Here is a 23888-nt window from a genome sequence, read left to right as displayed (position 1 = left end):
CACATAGGATCATGTTGTCTGCAAAAGGGACAATTTAACTTCTTCCTTTCCAGTGTGGATGCCTTTTATTTCTTTCTCTTGCCTGATTGTTTTGGCTAGGATATCAGTACCATCTTGAATAGAAGTGAGAGTAGTCATCTTTGTTTTGTTCCTTATCTTAACAAAATCTACACTTTTTGTTATTCAGTATGATGTTAGGTGTGGGTTCTTCACATACACCCATTACTATTTTGAGGTACATTCCTTCTATACCTAAATTTTGAAATTGTTTAAATCATGAAAGTTTGAACTATTTCAAATGACTTTTCTGCATCTATTGAGAGGCTCATATTATTTTTATCCTTTGTTCTGTTAATGTAATGAATCAAATTTAGTGATTTGTATGTGTAAATCATCTTTGCACTCCTAGGATAAATCCAACTTGATCATGGTGTATAAACTTTCTGACATGATGTTGTATTCAACTTGCAAGTATTTTGTTGAGGATTTTTGCATTTATGTTAGGGATATTGGCCTATAATACTTTTTTCTTTTAATGTCCATGTCTGGTTTTGATATCAAAGTCGTGATGCTCTTACAAAATGAGTTTGGAGATACTCCGTCTTCTCTAATTTTTGGAAGAGTTTGAGAAAGATGTATATTTATTATTTGTTGGTTGTACATAATTCATCAGTGAGATCACCAGATCTTGGGCTTTTCTTTGTTGGAAAACTTTTTATTACTAATTTAATCCCCTTCCTCATTATTGGTCTGTTCAGATTTTGTTTATTTATGATTTAGCTTTGGTAGCTTGCATGTATCTAGGAATTTTTCCATTTATTCTAGGTTTCTGATTTCTTGGCTTACAAAATTTCTTAGTGTTCTCTTATGATCCTTTGTATTTCTGTGCTATTGGTTGTAATATATCTACATTTTTAATTTGTCTTCTGTCATGTGTTTAGTTCATCTATCTAGCTAGAGTTTTTTCAGTTTTATCCTTTCAAAAAAGCAACTCGCTGGGCGTGGTGGCACATGCCTGTAATCCCAGTGGTTTAGGAGACTGAGGCAGGAGGATTTCAAGTTAAAGGTCAGCCTCAGCAATTGAGTAAGGCCTTAAGCAACATAGCGAGACCCTGCATCAAAGTAAAAAATTTAAAATGCACTGGGGATGTGTGTGTCTCAGTGATTAAGCACCTTGAGTTAGATCCCCAGTAACAAAAGTGGGGGGTGGGGACTCTGTTATTTGTCTTTTCTATTGTTTTTTTCTAGTGTCTATTTCATTTATTTTTACTTTGATCTTTCTTCTACTAATTTTGGCTTAGTTCTTTCAGTAGTTCCTTGAGGCATACTATTAGGTTCTGTATTTGGTATCATTCTTCTTTTTGATGAAGGCATTTAATACTATAAATTTTCTTTTAGAATTACTTTTGCTGCATCCCATAAGTTTAAATATATTGTGATCCACTTTTTGTTTGTGTTAAGATATTTTACATTTCCTTTTTAATTTCCTTTGATACATTTGTTGTTCAGAAGCACATTATTTAATTTCCATGTATTTATGAATTTTTGAAGTCTCTCTTGTTTTGGAATTCAAGGTTTATGCTATTGTGGTTGTAAGTTATTTGATATGAATTAAAATTTGTTGGGACTTGTTTTGTAGCCCGAATTATGATCTATCCTGGAGAATGTTGTTTGCACTGGAGAAGAATGTGTGTTCTGCAGCTGTTGGATGGAATGTTTTGTAGATGTTTGTTAGGTCCATTTGGTCTGAAGTGTAGTTCAAGTACAACGTTTCCTTATTGATTTTCTGTCTGGATGATCCGTGCATTGTCAATAGTAGGGTATTGAAGTCCTCTACTATTATTTTATTGTAGTGTATCTCTCCCTCCAGCAGCTGTGTGAATATTTGCTTCATATGTATAAATGCTTCAGTGCTGGATATATATATATACATATATATGCATATATATATATATATATATATATATATATATATATATATATATATATTCTACTGATGAATTGACGCCTTTATCATGATATAATGACCTTTTTTGTTTAATTTTATGGTTTTGACTTCAAGTCTATGATGTCTAACATAAGATCAAGCAAATAAGTGAAATTGTTTTCTGCACAGTGTACCAATGCACTGTGTCACAAGAAACAAATCTAAATACTTGCTTGGTGTATCAGTGAAGAAGGAACATGGCCTCAATAGTTTTCAAATAAGTTGATTTTTTTAACAGCAACAACATAGTAATTGCAGGATAAATAAAAATCTTTTGTGGGCTTTCTTATATTTGTTGTTTTTTATTCTGAATATATATGATGAGGGAGCATCCTATCTTTTAATCTTTAGACTCTAAATATCCTAATTTGTTGGGATAGAGGGGGCTGTAGGAAGGGGTGGTGTGGGAGCTCTAGAAGGAACAGGAGAATCCAACAGGAACAGGGATACAGAATGGAGAATAGGGAAATCAAATGGAGAAGAGGAGCGAGTGATTGCTGAATAACGGGCAGTAAACGGAAATGAGGAGCTACACTGAGGAGAATGGAAAGTTGGAAGTAGGGAGGGGGAGGGAGAGAGGGCAGACCAGCAGGGACCGAGACCCCCTCCGGAGGCGGAAAGAGGCAGGACCACTTCCGGCCAGGGAGGCGGGGGACTGGCTCAGACCTAAGGAGAGGCTTGGAGAGAGCACACGCTTTCTGGACTCCAGAGGACGAGGTGAGCTGAGGTGCCCAGCTTTAGTGAAGAACCTCTGGGGGCCTCTGGGCTGAGGCTTCAAGGCTCCTGACTCCATACAGCCTTAAGGTTTGAAGAAACCCTACTCAGGGTTTGGGATCTAACCGCATAGAAGTGGTTGTGTTTAGCGGTGCCTGGACCCGATTCTCATGGGAAAAGGGAGGAGGAGGAATACCCTGTGGGCACTAGAAAGGTCTGAACTCGGTTCCGCGGGAGAAAGGTGGGATGTAGACCTGCTTGGGGTCATAGAAAAGGAAAGATGGAGAAATATTTCAGGCGGTAGAAAGAAGGGTGGAGGACCCAGTTCGGGAGGGAGATGAGAGACAGACAGCGGGATCCCGTTCAGGCTGGAGAAAGGGGGCAGGACCCAGTTTGGGTTAACGAAAGAAGGGGTCTGTACTGAGGAAGGAGGGGGCAGGATTTTTTCCTTTTTTTTTTTTTAAATTAAGCGGCTGAAAGGACGAGGCTCTGAAGGGAGAAAGGAAGGGCTAGAATCCGGTTGGTTCTGGTTTGAAGAAGGGAAGAGACGGAACCTGGTAGGGTTTTTGGAGAACAGGGAACACACAGGTTAATACCGTTGGATTTGTTGGTGGGGTATCCGTGTTGCAGAAAGGGCGGGGCCGGGCACTTGCAGACGTGGAAAGAGGGGGGAGCTGTGTTGGGGAAGGGGCGGTGCAGAGACTTGCCGCAGAACGGAGGGAGGGGGCTTATTAAGAGGAGCGGAGGGGAGGTGCGGAGAAGTACTGCAGAACAGAGGGAGGGGGCATATCCGAAAGGGGTGGTGCGTGGCTGTACTGCAGAGGAGGGGTGGGCGGTGTTGGGGAAGGGGTTGTGCGAAGCAGTACTGCAGATCGGAGGGAAGGAGCCAGTGTTGGGGGAAGGGTTGGACCGGGATGTGATGCAGTTAGAAAGAGGGGGTGAGGGGTGGGACCGAGGTGTTTTGTTGCTCTGAGAGCAGGGGCTAGAGACGGTCCAGTCCATCAAGGCGCATGCGCACTGGGGGCCTCGAACGGGTTCGTCTGAGAAAGCGGTGTGCCAAAGGTGGGGGCTCTGTTTGGTGCGCATGCGCACTCTCAAATTGCAGTAGGGGGCGTTCGTAGGTGCAGGGGCGTTGTCATAGAACTGACTTGCCATCTTGGAAAAATAAAAACGCTGCTGGTGGCCGGAAACCAGACCGCCTGGGTTTCTAGGTGATGAGAACCCAGGAGTTGAACGGTTTGGGGTCCAAGGTTAGGTGAGACCCTCCCTGCCTTCAAATGAGGCAAAACCTCTGATGAATCTCCCTCTCCTTCTCTCCCTCCTTATCATTCTCCCCAAATTCAGCCTATTTCTCTCAGGCTCAGCTTTTACTTGGCTTTCCAGAAAGATGGATAGAAGAAATGACTATGGTTATAGAACAACGGTGTTCCAGGTGAGGCCTCTCTGCATTCTTATCAGGCTATCTGCCCTATCCTGAGTTAATTGCATGTGAGCCCCCCACCACCCTGTATTAGCATAATTGCCTGCCTAATCTGTCTCAGTTCTCCTTTGCATGGTGAAAGGGGAGGGGGAGGAGTGGAAAACCTGCCTGATTGTATCACCCCCTTCAATCAAACACCGTTCAGAAGAAAGAGAAGCTTTCTGGAAAGGGGTGGGCATAGGGAGGCAGGTAGCCCAAAGGATCATAATCCTAAGTGTGTAGGGCCCTCTGCCTCCCTCTGGGAGCCTGGGGCTTCCCTTCCCTCCAGATGTACAGACTGAGACCACAGAAGAGGACAGTGTCTTGCTGATGCATACCCTGTTGGCGGCAACCAAGGACCCACCTGTTGCCAACCGACCTAAGAAAAGCAAGACCAAGAAGACTTCTCTTAAGGCTGTTACTAAGTCTGCACCTGCTGCCTCTCCAGTCCCAACTGCCAATGAGATTGCCACCAACAAGCCCAAAATAACTTTACAGGCTTTAAACTTGCCCATGCTCACTCAGATCAGCCAGTCTTCAGCTACTACTGAGGTAGCCAATATTCAGGCTTCTTCAGTCACTGTTCAGCCTAAAAAAGCCAACAAGACAAAGAGAGTTTCTGCCAAGGTAGCCCAAGGCTCCCAGGCCCCAACTGGGAGTGAGGGTGTTACTACCCAACTCAAGTCACCCTTGCAGACCCTAAACCTACCGGTGATTTCACAGACTATCCAGGTTCCAGTTGCCAGTGAGTCAGCCAGTTCCCTGGCCTTGATAGTCTCTACCAAGCCTAAGAAAGCTTCCAAGGCCAAGAAGGCTGCCAATAAGACCATAGCTAGTGCCACTGAAATCTTACCAGCTCCAACTACTATCCACACAGCTACTACCCAAGGCCAAATTACCAGCGAGACAGCCAATATCCAAGCTACAGCAGCCTCTATCAGAACCAAGAAAGCTCCCAAGGCCAAGAATACAACTGCTAAGGCCCTAAATACTGACACAGAACATCTAGAGTCTCCAAATTCTACTGAGGCAGTGAGCAGGCAGATTGAGGCCACAGCAGCAGCTCTCCGGCCCAAAAAGCCCAAGGGAAAGAAGGTTGTCAATAAGGGCCCAAATTCTGCCTCTGAGATCACTGAGGCTCCACCCACCACTCAGATGGTTACAAACCAAACCATAGTAGCTACTATTCGAGTCAAGAGAGGGTCTAGGGCTCGAAAGGCTGCCACTAAGGCTCGGGTACCTGAAAGCCAGACCCCAATTGCTGACCAGGGGGCTCAGATGAAGATGGCTGCCTCTCAGACCAGCATAAGTGCCCTTGAGACTCAGGTTGCTGCTGCTGTCCAGGCCCTGGCAGATGACTATTTGGCTCAGTTGAGTCTGGAGCCCACAACTAGGACCCGGGGCAAGAGAAACCGAAAGGTGAGATCTCTGACAGCATCCTTAAGTTTGTAATTCTTTTCCATTCCTGTTTTCCTTGTTTGCTCATTTCTTCTATAAACATTTACTGAACCTTATTACTAGTCCCTGTGTTCATATAGGATATGGGAGATGCTGATAAGAATGGAATATAGTTTGTGACCCACTAGCAGTTCACAGAGTGGTGGGGAAGTAAGATATCTATATACTTAGATATAACCTGTATGTAATTCACCCTGTGTTTACATAGTGGTCACCATGTTCCAGACGTTGGGTTGGGTACATTTACAAAAGCCATGCCTTTATATCTTGAAAGGGATACAGGGACCATAAGTTCTAGTTTTACAGATAAGTAAACTGAGTCCCACTGAAGTGAAGTTACTTGTCCAGGGAGTACAGCTAGCAGAGTCTAGTGATACCCAAGGAAGCAGAGCTGTCCCAGGCCCTTAGGTTATTCTAGCCTGAACAGGGCAATTAAATTTCTGCCTGGAAGACAGTGGAAGAAAATCCCAGGACTCTGGGTAGCCAATGGCAGGGTCAGGCCCCACTGTAGGGGGGAGTTGAAGGAGACTTGCTGGAAGAGACAGCCATATCTTTCACCTGGTAACTCGGGACCTTTCTTCTTTCTCGTGATGAAGTCCAAATATCCAAATGGGGATGAGAGAAGTGGCAGTAATTATAGGCGGATCCCATGGGGCCGGAGGCCTACACCACCACGAGATGTGGCCATTTTGCAAGAAAGGGTAAGAATCCAATGCTGCCTCCTCTGTTTTCTTCCTCTGCCTCTTTTCTGCCATCTTACAAGTATATTGAGATCTCACCATCTTTCCCTTTTTTCAGGCAAATAAATTGGTGAAATACCTGTTGGTTAAGGATCAAACAAAGATCCCCATAAAGCGCTCAGGTAGTGTCCTACCAATCCTCCTCTTTGAGCCACCCCATCCCATAGTCTGGGGTTAATCCTTTACCTTTATGGCTTGCTTATTCTCTGATATCTCTACCATTGCTTTCCTCCTACATCATCAGAGCTAGCATCTTTTAATAACCTAGTTCAAGGCTCTGATTGCACTGACCCCACTGGGCTGACAAAAGGGTAGTTGGAGCTGGGTTGTGTCTCAGTGGTAGAGCACTTGCCTAGCATGTGTGAGGGAACTGGGTTTGATTCTCAGCACCACATATAAGTAAAAATAAAAATAAATAAAGATCCATCAACAGCCAAAAAAACCCATTCTTTTTTTTAAAAAAAGGGCTGCAGCTCTATGGCCCATGCTCAGACCAGGTGTTCCTACCTCTCCCTTCTTGTAGACATGCTGAAGGATGTCATCCAAGAATATGATGAATATTTCCCAGAGATCATTGAACGAGCAAGCTACGCTCTGGAAAAGGTGAATGGGCAGCCTGGGGTATGGGTGCACTGAGGAAGCCTTGAATGGAACAAAGGTATACAATCACAATCTCCTTCTGGGGAGAACCACAGAGGTTATCACTGTACAGATGGGTCCAAAGAGGAGCATAGACCAGCTATGGGTCACACTGCTAGTCAGGGGTAAAAAGCACAGTGAAGACCCAAGCCATTCAAATTAGTCCTGGCTTCTGTTTGCTGCTAGATGAATATTTCAGATGCTCACCTCTGTGTCTCCTTAGATTCACACAAATCACAAAGATAATGTTGATGAAAGTAGTACATTTATTGCATGTTTAGCGTGCTGGGCACTTAGTTATGTACTTTACATGCATTACCTCACTGATTGTGCATATATACAAAACCCCCAGTTATATGGGAAGCTGCCTAATGCCTGGGAAACTCATTGATGACTGAATTAAATTTTTGTGATCTCACAAGCTAATATTTTGTTTGACAGATGTTTCGAGTCAATCTGAAGGAAATCGATAAGCAAAGTAGCTTGTATATTCTGATCAGCACTCAGGAATCCTCTGCAGGCATACTGGGAACGTAAGTTGGGAAAGGGCTGGGGTCAGAGGGGGCTTCTACTTTCATCCATGGCACTACCCCTTTCTTGCTGTCTCCTCCAACATCCTCTTCTTGCTCTCTCCTCCAACATCCTCTTAGAGGATTGGAAAGATGGATCCTAAAAAGACCCTGTGCCAGCTCCTATTCATGGTTGGAGACCCATACACAATAGCAGTACATGATTATGATTGACTGAAGGGTGTAGGAGGCTGGGTTGGACATTCCTGCTATCAGGCTAGTTGTCTCTCCAGATAGAAACTTCCCAGGAAACCAGGCCTGTTGTTGCCTGTTTTCTTCGTACTGAGTGCCTGGCCTTGCCTTGGCAGAATGGTTCTCATGGGAAGGCTTCCTAATGTAGGTGGATCATGATGCTCCAAGGACAAGAAAAGGTTGAATATACTTCTGCATATATATCTTTGTGTAGTGCTTACTCCTTCCTTCCGTGCTCTGGGATTTAGAAAAGAAAAAACTGCTGTCTCTGTCCTCAAGGAGTACACAATCTAACTGAGAATGCTAGACTTACCCCTAGGAGGTAACCAGTCCAGGCAAGGAATGACCACGAATAGAATCATGGCTTAGACTTGAAATCAGAATTGCAGAATCACTGTAGACTCACATGAAAGAAACCATATCATGGCTCCACCTCCCAAGATCATGAGAAGTGGCATCACTGGGGTTCTGCCTAGAATTTGCTCAGGTATGAGGGCTCTGGGAGAGAAGGGACTCATATTGACTGGGTGCCTGTGTTGTGCCCAGTTGACAGGCATTCCTTCATTTTCATGGCAACCTGGGGTGGGAGGTAGAACATGATTTTCCAATTTTGCTAAATGTGAGACTTTGACTCATGGGTCTTAAGTGCCTTGCCTGGGGTCACATGGAGTTGTAAGCACAGACAGGACAGAATTCTCCAAAATCTGAGGGATCTGGGAGAGTCTAGACTTTTGAGCTGGCTGGTGTGTCTTGTATGTGGCTCCAGGACATAAACCTTCTCTGTCCCATTATTCCTTTAGGACCAAGGATACACCCAAGCTGGGTCTCCTCATGGTGATTCTGAGTGTCATTTTTATGAATGGCAACAAGGCCAGTGAGGGTGAGTGGCTGGGCATGCAGCTGAATGGGTGGCTGTGCTCTGAATTCCATGTGTTCATTTTCTGTCCCTGTCCCCTCTTGCCTCCCCTTGCAGCTGTCATCTGGGAGGTGCTGCGCAAGTTGGGGCTACGCCCTGGGTATGATTGGGCTCTCTCAGCGCTTGCTGTCCGTGTTGTCCTTTGGCAAGAGAGGACGGTCCCAGGATTGCATCAGCCTGGTGGTCTGGTGGCGCGGGTGGGGGGTGCTGGGCTGGGTGGATGGGAAAATGATTCTGAACTCTTTACTCCCTTTCTCCTTTATGTCCTCCATCTGTTCTGAGCTGAGATGTAAGATAAACCTTCAGGGATCCCTGAGAAAGAGCCATCTGGCCTCCGGCTGCTTGCTTCTTCTAGTGGCTATGTGCTCACTACTTTCTTCTCTTCGTTGAGACTGCCCCATGTGCTAGAGAGGTTTCCTTCCAGTTGGGAAATGCCTCTGCACTAATCTGGGCAGTTTTGGTCTGTGTTCATGGGTTATTTTTCCCATTGCCAGGGTGAGACATTCACTTTTTGGGGAAGTGAGGAAGCTCATCACAGATGAATTTGTGAAGCAAAAGTAAGTGGTGTTTGGGGGTTTTATTTGACCCTGATGTGTTCTGGGGGTGCTAGTCTAGTTCAGAAAGTGTTTAGTCAGTGCCTTCTTGATGCTGTCTTTAGAGGGATGAGCATCTTGTGTTCTAAAAATGAGTCCTGTCTGAAATTCCCATGGAGGGACATATCCAGGACTAGGAACAGACCGACACAATGCCCTTGCAATGGGGTGTGCTCAGAGCAGGGGGCCTGAAGAATGGCTTCTCTGTTTACAACACACCCAACAGCAATCTGGGTTTACTCCTCACAGGTGGCAGGATACATTGGCCTTCCTGTGACATCATGCCCTATATATATACCCCAGGTGCCTTTGCACAGGGTCATTGGGAAATGGTCTTGGAAGGCCAAGACCATGAACTATGTGTGGGAATGAATCTTGGGCTGGAGAGTCTTGGAAATACCTCTGTAGGGGCTATTTAGCATTTGTTTAGAAGAGGTTGTCATATGAGACCTAGTGGTTAAACAACAGGTTTGCTTGGCTAGAAGTAAGATTTGTTTCCTTTCCAAGGTACCTGGAGTATAAGAGGGTCCCCAACAGCAGACCACCTGAGTATGAGTTCTTCTGGGGCCTGCGCTCTTACCATGAGACTAGCAAGATGAAAGTCCTCAAGTTTGCATGCAAGGTAACATAGCTGCCTGATTTGGCATGTTAAGGGAATGGCATGTCTCTGGCTGACAAAGCCTGTGTGTAGTAATAGACAGGTACACAACAACCTGCAGTTTATATGTAAATATATGAAGCCTCATTAATATCCCAGAATGTTGCTGGAAATATAGTTTACATTGTTTTATTCATTCCTATGCTTTGTATTAATTAGTTCAGGCTTCTATAACAAAATATCATAAATTGAGTGGTTTAAAAACAGAAATTTGTTTTCTCACAGTTATGGAGGCTGAGAATCCCAGATCAAGGTCCTGCACAGTTGGTTTCTGGTGAGGGCTCTCTTCCTGGCTTAGAAAAAGCTGCCTTCTTGCAGTGACCCTTCTTACAAGGACACTAATCCTATTGGATGAGGGCCCCACCCTTAAGACCTTATTAACTAACTATAAATTACCTCTATAACAGCCCTATCTCCCCAAACAGTCACACTGGGCATACTGTCATTTCCCATATTATGAATGAAGACACTTGGGTTCAATAAAGTTAAATAACTTGTCCATAATTTTATTGTTCCTAAGTTATCAGAGCTGAAATTAGATCCCAGGACTGACCCATGACAGAGCCTTAATAAGAATTTTAAAAAATTAATGCTCTTAATTTTATCCAAAGCTCTTAGTAGGTGCTTCACATATCATTACAAAGGTTCTTTTCTTTATAATGATTATTATTTCCATTTAAGGTGCAGAAGAAAGACCCCAAAGACTGGGCTGCTCAGTATCGGGAGGCAGTGGAGATGGAAGTCCAAGCTGCAGCTGTGGCTGTGGCTGAGGCTGAGGCCAGGGCTGAGGCAAGAGCCCAAATGGGGATTGGAGAGGAAGCTGTGGCTGGGCCTTGGAATTGGGATGACATGGATATCGACTGCCTAACAAGGGAAGAATTAGGTGATGATGCTCAGGCCTGGAGCAGATTTTCATTTGAAATTGAGGCGAGAGCCCAAGAAAATGCAGATGCCACCACCAATGTCAACTTCAACCGAGGAACTAGCACCAGGGGTGGTTTAAGTGATGGTGCTAGTATTAGCTTTAATGGTGCACCCGGCCCCAGTGATGGCTTTGGTGGTGGAGCTGGTATTACCTTCGGAGGTGCACCCAGCACCAGTGCTAGCTTCAGCAATGCAGCCAGCATTAGCTTTGGTGGCACATCCAGTACCAGTGCCAGTTTCAGCAGTGCAGCCAGCATTAGCTTTGGTGGTGTACCCAGCACTAACACTAGTTTCAGCGGTGGAGCCAGCATTAGCTTTGGTGGTGCACCCAGTACCAGTGCCAGCTTCTGCAGCACAGCCAGCATTAGCTTTGGTGGCACACCTAACACTACTACTAGTTTCAGTGGAGGAGCCAGCATTAGCTTTGGTGGTGCACCCAGCACTAGCACTAGTTTCAGCAGCACAGCCAGCATTAGTTTTGGTGGTGCACCCAGCACAAGCACTAGCTTTAGTGGAGGAGCCTGCATTAGCTTTGGTGGTGCACCCAGCATCGGCACCAGCTTTAGTGGGGGAGCCAGCATTAGCTTTGGTGGTGCACCTGGCACCGGCACTAGTTACAGTGGTGGAGCCAGCATCAGTTTTGGTGGTGCACCTTGTACAAGTGCCAGTTTCAGTGGTGGAGCCAGCTCTGGCTTTGGAGGCACGCTCAGCAGCACCACAGCTGGCTTTAGCAGTGCACTTAGCACTAGCACCAGCTTTGGCAGTACACCCACCACAAGCACTGTCTTCACTGGCGCACTTAGCACCAGCACTGGCTTTGGAGGCACACTTAGCACCAGTGTATGTTTTGGTGGCTCTCCAAGTTCTGGTTCCAGCTTTGGTGGCACACTCAGTACTAGTATCTGTTTCGGTGGCTCTCCTAGCACCAGCACTGGTTTTGGTGGTACACTAAGCACCAGTGTCTCCTTTGGTGGCTCTTCTATCACCAGTCCTGACTTTGGAGGTACACTAAGCACCAGTGTCTGCTTTGGTGGCTCTCCTAGTACCAGTGCCAGCTTTGGTGGTGCACTTAATAGCAGTGCTGGCTTTGGCGGTGCCATCAGCACCAGTGCCGGCTTTGGTGATGCCATCAGCACCAGTGCCAACTTTGGCAGTGCACTCAACAGCAGTGCTGGCTTTGGCAGTGCCATCAGCACCAGCTCCAGCTTCGGTGGTGCACTCAACAGCAATGCCAGCTTCAGCAGTGCCATTGGCACCAGTGCTGGCTTTGGTGGTGCCATCAGCACCAATACTGGCTTTGGCAGTACACTCAATAGCAGTGCCGGCTTTGGCAGTGTCATCAGCACCAGTGCCGGCTTTGGAGGTGCACTCAGCAGCAGTGCCGGCTTTGGCAATGCCATGAGTACCAGTGCTGGCTTTGATGGTGCTGTCAGTACTAGTGCTGGCTTCAGTGGTGCACCAAGCACCAACCCTGGCTTTGGTGGTGCATTCAGCACCAGTGCTGGCTTCAGTGGGGCACTTAGTACCACTACTGACTTTGGCAGTACTCACAGCAACAGCATTGGCTTTGGCAGTGCTCCCAGCACCAGCATCAGCTTTGGTGGTGCTCACAGCACCAGCCTCTGTTTTGGTGGAGCTCCCAGCACCAGCCTCTGCTTTGGCAGTGCATCTAACACCAACCTATGCTTTGGTGGCTCTCCTAGCACCAGTGCCTGCTTTAGTGGTGCCACCAGTGCCAGTTTTAGTGATGGACCCAGCACCAGTGCCGGTTTCAGCTTTGGTAATGGGTTAAGCACCAGTGCTGGATTTGGAGGTGGACTGAGCACCAGTGCTGGCTTCGGTGGCAACCTAGGCACCAGTACTGGCTTCGGTGGCGGCCTAGGCAGTGGCTCCGGCTTCGATGGTGGCCTAGGTACCAGTGCTGACTTTGGTGGCGGACTAAGCACCAGCGCTGGCTTCGGTGGCGGACTAGGCACTGGCACTGACTTTGATGGTGGACTAGGCACCGGCACTGGCTTTGGTGGTGGATTAGGTACCAGTGCTGGCTTCAGTGGCGGACTGGGCACCAGCACTGGCTTTGGTGGCGAACTAGTCACCAGTGATGGCTTTGGTAGTGCACTGGGTACCAATGCTGGTTTTGGCAGCACACTTGGCACTGGTGTGGGTTTTAGTGGTGGCCTCAGCACCAGCGATGGCTTTGGCGGTGGGCCTAATGCCAGCTTTGACAGAGGACTGAGTACCATCATTGGCTTTGGCAGTGGTTCCAACACCAGCACTGGCTTTACTGGCGAACCCAGCACCGGCACCAGCTTCAATAGTGGACCCACTTCTATTGTTGGCTTCAATAGTGGACCGAGCACTGGTGCTGGCTTCTGCAGTGGGCCAAGCACTGGTGGCTTTGGTGGTGGACTGAGCACCGGAGCTGGCTTTGGCGGACCGAGCACCGGAGCTGGCTTCGGTGGTGGACTGGGCACCAGTACAGGCTTCGGTGGACCAAGCAGCAGTGCTGGCTTCGGTGGTGGACCAAGCAGCAGTGCTGGATTCGGCGGTGGACCGAGCACCGGTTCTGGCTTTGGTGGTGGACCTAATAGCCTTGGTGCCTGTGGCTTCTCCTACGGCTAATGAAGTTTCAGGTGAATGCCATATTTCCATAGCCAGAGTCCATGGGGTTGGGTATAATATTTGGGATATTATATTTAGAAGAAACCATGAGGGAGGGGGGCTGAGTGGGAAGATGAAGGCAATGAAGGAAGTATGAGAAAACAGTATATTTGGTCCTAAAATGTTTTTGGTGTTTCATTTTCAGGTTTATTCCCCATGTTTACAGACACCACTAATAAATTGCAGCAGTCTTTCCCATGGAGCCAAGGTACAGCCTTGGAATCTTTGTCCACACAGCAGTCCTAAGCAGCTACTACCAATCAGCTGAGGGTGACATGCTTTGAAAAAAATCTGTTCGCTGTTCTTGCTTTCTTGTTTGCTTTCTGTGTGCTGTCATATTTTGGTATTAGAGTTATTAAATTTGCAAAATGAATTGGAGTTTTTTTCTTTTAATTTGCTTAGGTAATTGTGAGTGACACTTTGGGTTTGTAGAAGAGCTAGAGATCAGCATAGCTCTTTTGGGAATGTGGGGTCCAGCTTCAGGCTAAAAGGCAGGTATTTCTTCAGTGGGGGGAAGCCTAGGAAAGCATGGCAAACCCGAGGATAATAGCTTGAAAAAAATACGAAGGGGGGAAGCCAAAAGCAGAATGCAAAGAGAAAGAGTTCTAGAGTGTAAGTACAGATTCGTTTTGAATTATCTGTAAGAATGGAGGGACAGAAGGGGGGGCAACTAGGGGTAAACATGGGAACAAGGGACAGTTTTCCTGGATTAGGAAAGTCTTAAGCATATTGTAAAGACTATGACACCAAAACCAATAGAGAGGGCCAGAAGGTAGATGGAAGAGTCAGGAATTGACAGAAGTAGTCCAAGAGGGTGGGGTGGGATAAGGTACCAGAAAATAGAACATGACTATTGAACAGGATTTAGGCGTATGGAAGCAGATGAATATAGATCATCATCATTTTAAGCAGTGATCTACAACCTGTAGTAGGTCTCAACAAAAATGGAGGTATGAATTATTTAGGGTTTGGATCTCATTGGGTGGTTATGATGAAAGAACAAGAGAACAAAGGCAGCAAGTGTGTGAATAAAGTCTTTTGAAGACTTTTTACCACTGGGTCACTTGGTGCTTGTCTCATAGTTGATGTATAGATAGTAACTTAAGAGGCAGACCATAGGACCCAAGCTGGTTAGGGATGGAAGAAAACTGAGGCAGAAGACTGATGGGTTGGGACATAATGGGGAAGTCAAAGGACTATACTCTTGATGTACAAATACTGCCCATTAAGAAATACCACATGTATGCCTACTGTGTGGAGGTGTGCTATTAGGGACCCTATGAATGACAGAGTTGTGAAGACTCATGAATGAGAGTGGGATGCTTGAACTCAAGGTCAGACCGAGGAGATGATGCCAAGATCCATGGGATGATAGGGTGTTGATCACTGGAGTTGAGGGGATCAGAGTGTGAGGCCTGTGTGATGGTCAGTCATTCACATGGACAGAAAACACTCAGGATGGCAACAAGAGTTAGAGAAGATGATCACTTGCCCAAGTGCCAGGTTCTTCTCTGAAAATAGGGATAAAGGTGTCCTGCCCCCATTTACATCAACCACCAAGGAACAAGCTCCACCAGCACTCACAAGGACCTATCTTCTCCCCCATCTTTGCAGGTACTACCCCAAACTCTCAGGAACTCCTCACCCATTCCACATCCACAACACCAGAACTGGGTCAGGATCAGAATCTCGAAAACAATGGGAGAAGTCTCCCTATGACCTTCTCCTATCCTCCTATAGGCAGTAAGAGAAGTCTTTATTGATCAGAGAATAGGAATTAAGAAAGAGCCTCATCTAGAGCTAGGTTGCTCCTTGGTAGTAGCTAGGAACTGAGACCTGTTTGGGAGCTGCTGAGGATTTCTTCTCCCAGTGAGGCCAAAGCCACAATCTTCTCAAAACAGGAGAATAGCAAGGACAGCAGTTCCTAAAGGTGGAAGATAGGACCGAAGCAGTTTGACATCTCAGAAAGATCTCAATAATGGGCAGGGACAGTGTCCAGGGCTTCCTCGGGTTCCCGGGAAATGTCCACATTCTGAGAAGAGAGTGCCCAGGGTTAATAAGAAAGAAGGAGACAGCAGTGTGGGGCCCTAGGACCTCCCCTGCCTCTTGTCCTTACTGTCAGATTCCCCTCTTTCAACCAGCTCTGAGTCCTGACCCTCTTCTTAGGAAGGCCTGGGGGGTGAATCTCAGTGTAAGGTCTTTTGGGCAGGGATTGTCTAGGTGTCTTAGGTCTTGGCTGTATTTCCTACATTTCTGGATTTTTTCCTTCTGGTGATGTGAAACACCCAGGATCCGGGAGGGTGCTTTCACCATGTGCTGTGTCCACATGGGCTTGGGTGTGGAATCTACCTACCTCAGGCTTCTCTCTGTGTGTGTTCACAGCCTCCACATTCAGGTAGATGGACTCCACTTTGCAGCCTCAGAAAAGAATAACCCATGTGTCTGTAAGCCCCCAAGGTGAGCACAAGTCTTTCCTAAACTTTCATTCCTACCCCCCCATTATCACTCATACCCCAGCTCCATATTGTATACAGATTGTATCTGCTGGTAGGGAATAGAATTCAGATGAGATATGTGATATGTTGGGAAGATGCCACATAAGAAAGAGGCTGCCAATAGGGCATCATCCCAGCTCTTTCCCTATGTTCTCTTGACTTCCAATGCTCATTTGAACATGGGGAAAGAGAAGAGACCAGACCTGTATGGCCTCCCCAAACTCTTTTTGGCCAGTGAGACAGTGATCTAATCTATGTACGAAGGATGGAGCTCTGTGGATCCTCCAAGTTATGCTAGGTGCAGTGGAGGTGAAATAGTCCTGGGCCACTCCCTTAGGCAATTAGGCCCAAGAAAAGTTTATTTTGAGGGCAATGTGGCTATGGCAACACTAGAGGAGTGGAGATCACAAGGAGTTCAAGGGAACCTGAAGAAGGAGGAACATGCATTAGTGGAGCCTGGGGCTGGCAGAAGAGGCCCAATGCTTATAGAAGTCCCTTTAGATCCATTCCTATGGGTAGGCTACATCCCTACTGCAGGCTTCATTAGGGCATTGTTTCTTCTCACTCCCCCAACCAGATTTGATTCTGTCTTCTCCCTCCTCATGAACCTTTCATAGCTAACTAATGTCCCAATACAGAATATCAACTACCCAGACTGGTCAACTTTACTTTGGTTCCTTTTGGGGACCCCCTCTGGCCTTCTACAGTTTAGTGTTCTATGCTCAGTGCTTGGCAGAGACAGAAAACTGGAGGCAGACCTGGAATTTAGAAACCATCCTGGTTCTTCCCTATTATGTTACCTACCACCAGTCCCGCCTCCAGCAGAATGTCCAACCACCAACCAGGGGCCCACTCCCTGGACTCTTCAGGGCAAATGGTAGGCAGTAGAGGCATGCTCATGGCCTCTATGTACCTTTGCTTAGATGAGGATGAGGCACTCACCATAAGCCACAGGTGTGAGTTTGAGCACTGTGTGCAGAGGACACTTGAGATAGGGAAGCTCATCTGGAAAGGAGAGGAGTAGGAAGCAGACCTCAGAGACAGTACTGGGCAGGACACCACCTCTCTGGCCACCAGGCTTTCTCAATGCTCCCCCTTTCACTTCCCCTTCCTCAGGTGGGGCTCACCATGGGTGCACGCCTCACATTCTGCAAAGGACAGTACTCAGAGCAATCTACACAGGAAGAAAGGGAGCAGCTAGGCTGGCCTAGAAGTAGGAAGGAAGGATAGTCTTTGAAAAACAGGCATACTATGTGTCCCACAGGAGAGTTGGGCAGGCCATGCAGTAATGGCCACCTCCTCATGCTCAGTGACAATAGGAAATCAAGACAGGCCTCACTCCAGCCCAGCCCAGGCAACTATCCACAGACCTCCCACCACAAAGGCTCACAATTCCCATTGGCAAGTATTTTCTGTGACCATCCAATGTGGCAGAGGTGCATATGGCACTTACCTCTCCCACAGCCTTTTCCTCAGCCTAGGCCTGATTTCTCCTATTGTCACACTTGTTCATGGACAAATATTGATTCACTCATTTCCAGTTACTATTATGCAGAAAGTTGTTTTGGATACTTATGTACAATTTCCTTTCTGGGCCTATATTTCCATTAATCAGGTAGTCCTGAGAGGAGGAGTGATTAGGCCCAGCCCATGGATTAGGACACTGGGGCTTTAGAGGAAAGGTGCTAGTCTGAGGTCACACAGCCAGAATACGGCAGTGTAAGAACTCAAAACCAGGACCCTTTGAGTACAAGAGCTTGCTCTGCTCCTGCAGTCTGCAGCTGCTGCCAGAGAGGGGCTCACAGCATCCTGGGGGCAACATACCCACTTGCTGGGCACTTTTTCCTGATACCCACCCTCCCAAAACCCCAGGATGCAATACAGACGGTTCCCTACCTCCTTTCATTTAGCTGGAACATGGTCGTGGCTTTCCATCCCTTAGGCCCATTCTAGGCTTTCAAGGCCTGCTACGTCCTTCCCAAACTCCTGAGACATTAGGAATTGTCCTGGGCATTCATCCTGCTTCTCCTTATCATTTTTGGCAGCCCCTGGGCCAAGGGCTGTTGTGGATGATCTCACTGCACCCTCACCAATGTTCTGTGGTCCTGTTCACCCTCATTGTCTACATGAGGAAACAGACTCAGAGAAGGGAAGGCAACTTGACTAAGGTCTATGACTCAGCTCTGCTACTACCTCAACCAGTGACCTTGACCCAGCCACTTCTCTCTCTGGTCCTTGTTGTCCCCATATTATAGGACAGGATTGGATTGGGTGTACCTGAAGCTGTCACAGCCCTATAGTTCTGTGGGTCTGCACTCCTTGCCATATCATCTCTCTGGGTCTTGTCCCATCACTCACCTGAATAACAGGAGAAAGACTATCTGCCCAGCCCTGCCCAACCTGGCTCCTAGGGCAGATGCAAGCAGCTGGCATGGCCTATGTGTGAAAGTGGGTAGAAGTAGAGAAAGAGGGAGGTGCAAATGTTCCTCACATACTTTGTGCTCATTTGAAAGGGAAGGGCCTCTGTCATACACCTTGGATCAACTCTGATCTCTGCCACTGTGTAACCCTATGACATTTGGCAAGCTACCTCACCTCTCTAGGCCTTTATTTCCTTATCTAGAAAAAGGAAATCATGTAGTGTCTACCTGATGTGAACATATCAGAAATCTAGCAGTGCAAGGACCCTTATCACACATCCCATAGCTTATTCCCAGTGAGGAAGTTTAAGACCAGGTGGAGGAAATGACTTATCCAGAGTGTTCTTTCTTTTGAAACTAGCATCATAAAAAAGATCAGGATATTATAGACATATAATACAATTTTGCATTGCTCTCAACCCCCCTCAAAATATCCTAGAAATGCCAAAGCTTCAGCATCTATATTAGAAATAGACTTTTATATGTGAAGGTAATTCAACAGTTCCTTGCCCAGCCACCTGCCTTAGTTTCAAGTTTAGTGTATACTGTCAGTGTATAGGTATTCTGTAGATGCCATGTCTAGATTTTTTAAAATAAATTATCGTTTGAAAAAAAAATGAAAGAAGAACCACTGTCTTGGTGAAATGATCCCTTTAGCAAAGCAGAAACCTATAATTAGGAAAACCTATAATTAGAATTATGAGGCCATGAAAGGTCCCACTATCACCTGAGGACACCATGCTTCAGAGAGATACTGACTCAGCATTTTAGGCTGATGTAGACTGTTAATGTCAGCTTTGAAAACATTACATTGGAATAATGCTAATAATATCCCTAAACACTTATATGGCCCACACAGTGTATTATGAAGTGTTCTAAGCTATTTACACATGTTTAATGAAATTTCATCATTCTCCCCATTTTCCAGATGAGGAAACTAAGGCCAGAAGGGTTATAGTACTTTGCCAAAGGAAGTACAGTTAGGAATAATAAGTAAAGTTACAAATAATCTAAATCTAGGCATCCTTGTTTTAGATATTGTGCTTTTAACTACTAAGAAATAAACCTCCAATTGTACATATAAAATCACATTCAGTTCCCCACACCAGGAACAGGAAGGAAGATGTTACCTGAACTTTTATCCAGGAAGTAGGCCAAGAGGCACCGCATGACAGCCTGGTGGCAAATCACCAATACATTTTCCTGTCGTTCTAGCTCCATTATAACCGGCTCCAGACGCTGAACCAGATCCTCATAGGACTAAAGGTAAGAGAAATCTTTGGATAAGGGGGATGAGGCATATTAGCCCAGAGAGGAAGAAATCAAACCTAGGAATCAGGAAACTTGATTCTGGGGCTGGGTGAGTTGTTTACCATGCAGTGTGACCTTAGGTAACTTATTTTCTTTATAGGGTCTCAGTTTCCCATCTGTTAAATGGGTGCAATCAATATAGTGGGCAAAATAGCAATAATAATACTCCCCACTACAAGATGTTTTAATTACACTGTTGACACTTCAAAAGAATAAGGGTAATTTCAACTATAGGATTCCAAAATGGAAAACTTGGTAAAAAGAATAAGTAGTGGGTATAAAAGCTATCGCTGTCCTGAGTGTATTTTACAATCATAGTAACCAAGCGGTTTGAGTTTTTAAATCCTTAAAGAAACAGGATATAAGGCCTTAGGTGTGCACATTGTGGGGAGCTGGGATTAAGACTCTAACATAACTGGGAGTCCCTTAAAGGGCAAACCTTATACCCTATGTAAAATGTAAAATAGAAAAAGTTCATCCATGGGCAAAGGGAAGCAACAAGAAAATGTATCAGTCTCTCCATGACTTTTGGTGGAAAAAAATTCGGAGATGCCTTCTATAAGAATTTACAGTTGCAAGTATTCCTATAGTTGGGTTGGTGACATGGAATTACACTACCCATGTAGGTTAGAAAATGTTTTGATGAGAGTTTAATAAAAAGTGGTCTCAAGTTGTTAACTCCCGGGAGTGCGTGGAAGAAATAAACGGAAATTCTCTCTGGATTTTTTCACCTCAGGCCACCTGGGATTTCCAAAACAAATTCTCACAAATACACAAGGAAATAACCTAGTATGGGTAAGAATAATTAGAAAAACAAGAAGATAATTCTAAAAACTTAAAGGATGCACCATATAAAATAAGTATGTTTGAATTTTTAAGAAATAAAATGATAGACTGTAAGAAATAAGATGGTATCAAATATATGATGCAGATTTCAAAATAAACTAAACAGAAGTTCAGAAATAAAAACTGTAATCATTAAAATTGAAAACTAGCTAGGTATGGTATAGTACATGCCTGTACTACATTCAGGAGCAGAGGCAGGAGAATTGCAAGTTCAAGGCCAGCCTCAGCAACATATCAAGACTGTATCTCAAAATAAAAAATAAAAAAAGAGCTAAGGATGTTGCTCAGTGTGTGGCACTCTGAATTCAATCCCCCAAATCTCAAAAAATTAAAAATTAAATTGAAGGTATAAACAGCATTTTATATAACTTAAGAAAGAGTGACTTGGAAGAGAAAGCTGAAGAAATTACTCAGAATGCAGCAAAGATATACAAACAGCTAAAATTAAGAAGAAAAGTTAGGTGATATGAAAGATAAAGGCAAGATTAACATATGTAACTGTATTCAGAAAAAGATAACAGAAAGAATGTGAGAGAATTTGGAAGATATAATATCTGATGGTTTTCTAGAACTGATGAAAATTCCAACTTTCAGATTCAGGAAATTCAACGAATCCTAATTTAGATAAGTAAAATGAAATTGATATCTAGCCATAATTGTGAAGCTCAAAGATAACAGAGATAGATTTTAAAAGCAGCAAAAGAGGGCTGGGGTTGTGGCTCAGTGGTAGAGCACTTGCCTAGCATGTGTGAGGTACTGGGTTTAATCCTCAGCACCACATTAAAAATAAATTAATAAAATAAAGGCATTGTGTCCATCTACAACTAAAACAATTTTTTTAAAAAAAGCAGCAAAAGAAAAAAAAATAACCAAGTTTCTTAGATTAGAAGCCAGAATGGTAATATCTTCAAAATGCTGAAAATCAACTGTCAGCTTAGAGTTTTATTCCACACCAAAGTTTCATTGGTGATTGAAGACATCCCCCACAAATAGTTTTAGAAAAAATAAGGAACTTCCAAAGAAAGAAGGGAAAAAAGAACTCGAAAGGCAGTCTTCGGGTTACAAGCAGCAAGAATGATCAAAGGATTTCATAAACAAGTAGTTAAATCTACTGAGATTTTATCTCACTCCTGTCAGAATGGCAATTATCAGGAACACAGGCAACAAAAATATTGGCAAGGATGTAGGGAAAATGGTACATTCATACATTGCTGGTAAGATTGCAAATTGGTGCAACTACTCTGGAAAGCAGTATGGAGATTCCTCAAAAAACTGGGAATGGAACCACCATTTGACCTGGTTAGCCCACTCTTTGGTGTATATCCAAAGGAGTTAAAATCAGCATACTACAGTTATGCAGCCACATCAATGTTTATAGCAGTTTGATTCACAATAGCTAAGCCATGTAACCAAACTAGTTACCCTTTCATAGATGAAAGGATAAATAAAATGTGGTGATATACACAATGGAATATTATTTAGCTATAAAAAGAATGACTTTATGACATTTCTGGTAAACAGATGGATCTGGAGACTACCATGCTAATGAAATAAGCCAGTCCCCCCCAAACCAAAGGTCGAATGTTCTCTCTGATACATAGATGCTAACTCACAACAAGCGGGGGAGAATAGAAGTTCAGTGGAGTGAATTAAACAAAGAGGAATGAAGGGAAGGGAAGGGGAATCAGAGTAGGAGAGAAAACTGAATGAATATAACATGACTTTCCCATGTACATATATGAATACACCACAGCGAATCTCCACCTTATATACATCCACAAGACTGGGATCCTAATTAGAATAAGACATACCTCATGTTTGTAAAAATATGTCAAAATATACTGTCATGTATAACTAAAAAAAACAAATAAAAAGAATAAAACATAGACAGGCTGGGCATTGTGGCACATGCCTGTAATCCTAGCAACTCAGGAGCCTGAGGCAAGAGAATTGCAAGTTCAAAGCCAGTATCAGTGAGTTGAGGCCCTAGGCAACCTTGTCCCCCCAAAATAAAAAGGGTTAGGTTTGTTTTTTTTTTTTTGGTTCTAAAAAAAAGACCCCTCCCCTCCAAAAAAAGGTCTGACGAGGTAACTCAGTGGTTTAAATCCCCAGTACAAAATAAATAAATAAATAAATAAATAAATAAACATTAACTAGATGCAATGGTAATAACAACAGTGCTAATTCATTTGGGGGTTAAGACCAAGGTTGAACTAAAATATAAAACAACATGCAAACTAGGAGAAGGAGAATCCGGAGTTTTAAAGTTCTTTTATTATTTGGGGTAATGGTGGAGAGGTTGATTGTAGGTTTTGTTAATAACACATTAAAATGTTAATTGTTCAAGTCAGTTGCATAACAACACATAGCAATGAATTGAGTGATTCTGAAGTATAATATTTAGACCTCATATCCTTATTAGGATATCTGCAAGAATAAAAAGAATCATGATGAAGTATCTTAAATATGTTAAGGACAACCTCTAAAAGAAAGTAAATATTATATAACTTAAATATAGTAAAAACTCAATCCTAAAGGATACAGGAGAAGAGAAAAAATTAAGCATGGGAAGCTCACGATAAGATAATAGAAATAAACTAAAAAAATCAGTAACTAAAATAAAAGTAAAGGTATGAAACTACCATTTTTAGTTTGGATTAGAAACAGCAAAATACAACTATAAGCTGTTTATAAGAGACACAAAACAAAAAAATTTTGTATGTCTCTTTTTAACAAAGCCTCAAAATATATAAAGGAAAATGATTGCAAATTAAGCCTGACTTTACATTATCATTGCTGAGGATGAAGATAAAATGTGAAAGTTCTTTTTAACTGAACAGAGTATCTATTGTTTTGTCTTCCCAGATGCCCTGGTTTTCTGATAATTGTTCACAGGAGTTTGTTTCAGAAATGGAGTGTGATGAGCAAATGCTCTAATATGTGGAACTGGCTAAGTGGGGGTTGGATAGAAAGCAATAAGTAGTCATTTCATATGCAAATAGGAAAATGATGGTCTGGCTCGTGTGATGGCAAAGTTGATCAAAGTAGTACCTATTGTCCTTTAGGATGATACCAACTGCCCAGAGAGACTGGAGATGTAGTGCACTTGCCAATAAAATGTCTTAAAATTAGAGTATGTTGAAGTATTTCAAGTTTCTCCAGTGAGGTGACCAGAGATAAAGTGTAGGATAAAGTGGGTCCTCCTAAAAGTAGAGAGAAAGCATTGTAGCTTTGTGTGTGTGGAGGGGTATTGAGAATTGAACCCAGGGATGCTCTACCTCTGAGCTATAACCCCAGCCCTTTTTA

General features: G+C 44.3%; 2 protein-coding genes and 1 non-coding gene across 14 annotated transcripts in view; 2 read left to right on the top strand and 1 right to left on the bottom strand.

The window, feature by feature from the left end:
- The first annotated feature begins 2602 nt into the window (after nucleotides 1–2602).
- Nucleotides 2603–13883, top strand: Tro (trophinin). Of its 5 annotated transcripts, none has more exons than XM_046452562.2 (13): nucleotides 2603–2704; nucleotides 4046–4133; nucleotides 4404–5579; nucleotides 6215–6319; nucleotides 6417–6480; nucleotides 6882–6961; nucleotides 7439–7530; nucleotides 8559–8638; nucleotides 8732–8774; nucleotides 9169–9231; nucleotides 9775–9889; nucleotides 10607–13482; nucleotides 13656–13883. In XM_046452562.2, the coding sequence occupies exons 2-12, from the start codon at nucleotides 4089–4091 to the stop codon at nucleotides 13469–13471; spliced, it is 4728 nt and encodes a 1575-aa protein (XP_046308518.1). In that variant the 5' UTR covers nucleotides 2603–2704; nucleotides 4046–4088; the 3' UTR covers nucleotides 13472–13482; nucleotides 13656–13883. The 5 variants fall into 5 exon arrangements, with proteins under 5 accessions (XP_046308518.1, XP_046308522.1, XP_046308519.1 ...); XM_046452566.2 differs by lacking the exon at nucleotides 13656–13883 and having other exon boundaries at nucleotides 10607–10808; nucleotides 13108–13406; XM_046452563.2 differs by having other exon boundaries at nucleotides 2658–2791.
- LOC124098070 (small nucleolar RNA SNORA11) lies at nucleotides 9433–9561 on the top strand. Its single transcript, XR_006853464.1, has one exon. It is a non-coding gene; the product is annotated as a small nucleolar RNA SNORA11 (small nucleolar RNA).
- The window catches only part of Pfkfb1 (6-phosphofructo-2-kinase/fructose-2,6-biphosphatase 1), a 61967-nt gene continuing 51681 nt past the window's right edge, over nucleotides 13603–23888 (bottom strand). For 4 of the 8 annotated variants that reach the window (XM_058582029.1, XM_046452568.2, XM_058582033.1 and 1 more), the window contains 4 exons: nucleotides 19556–19685; nucleotides 16948–17010; nucleotides 15864–15928; nucleotides 13603–15542 (listed from right to left, as the gene is read on the bottom strand). In XM_058582029.1, coding sequence (XP_058438012.1) covers nucleotides 15483–15542; nucleotides 15864–15928; nucleotides 16948–17010; nucleotides 19556–19685 — 318 coding nt within the window. In that variant the 3' untranslated portion in view covers nucleotides 13603–15482. Of the gene's footprint in view, nucleotides 15543–15863; nucleotides 15929–16309; nucleotides 16431–16947; nucleotides 17011–17035; nucleotides 17213–19555; nucleotides 19686–23888 lie in introns of those variants that run through there. The other 4 variants (XM_058582028.1, XM_046452572.2, XM_058582030.1 and 1 more) reach the window with 4 other exon arrangements.

Source organism: Marmota monax, unplaced genomic scaffold, assembly GCF_021218885.2.
Source record: "Marmota monax isolate L192 unplaced genomic scaffold, Marmota_monax_Labrador192_F-V1.1 WCK01_AAM20220418_F8-fsc00223, whole genome shotgun sequence".
Lineage (NCBI taxonomy): Eukaryota > Metazoa > Chordata > Mammalia > Rodentia > Sciuridae > Marmota > Marmota monax.
The sequence above is the reverse complement of the archived record's forward strand: the minus strand, read 5'-3'. Positions and strand labels throughout refer to the sequence as shown.

Excerpts from the sequence above, each read along its gene's own strand:
- Tro (XM_046452562.2), top strand. The coding sequence starts at position 4,089 with ATGGATAGAAGAAATGACTATGGTTATAGAACAACGGTGTTCCAG. Across the intron at positions 5,580-6,214 it reads GGGGCAAGAGAAACCGAAAG|TCCAAATATCCAAATGGGGA; the intron begins GTGAGATCTCTG and ends CTCGTGATGAAG. Across the intron at positions 6,962-7,438 it reads CAAGCTACGCTCTGGAAAAG|ATGTTTCGAGTCAATCTGAA; the intron begins GTGAATGGGCAG and ends TTTGTTTGACAG.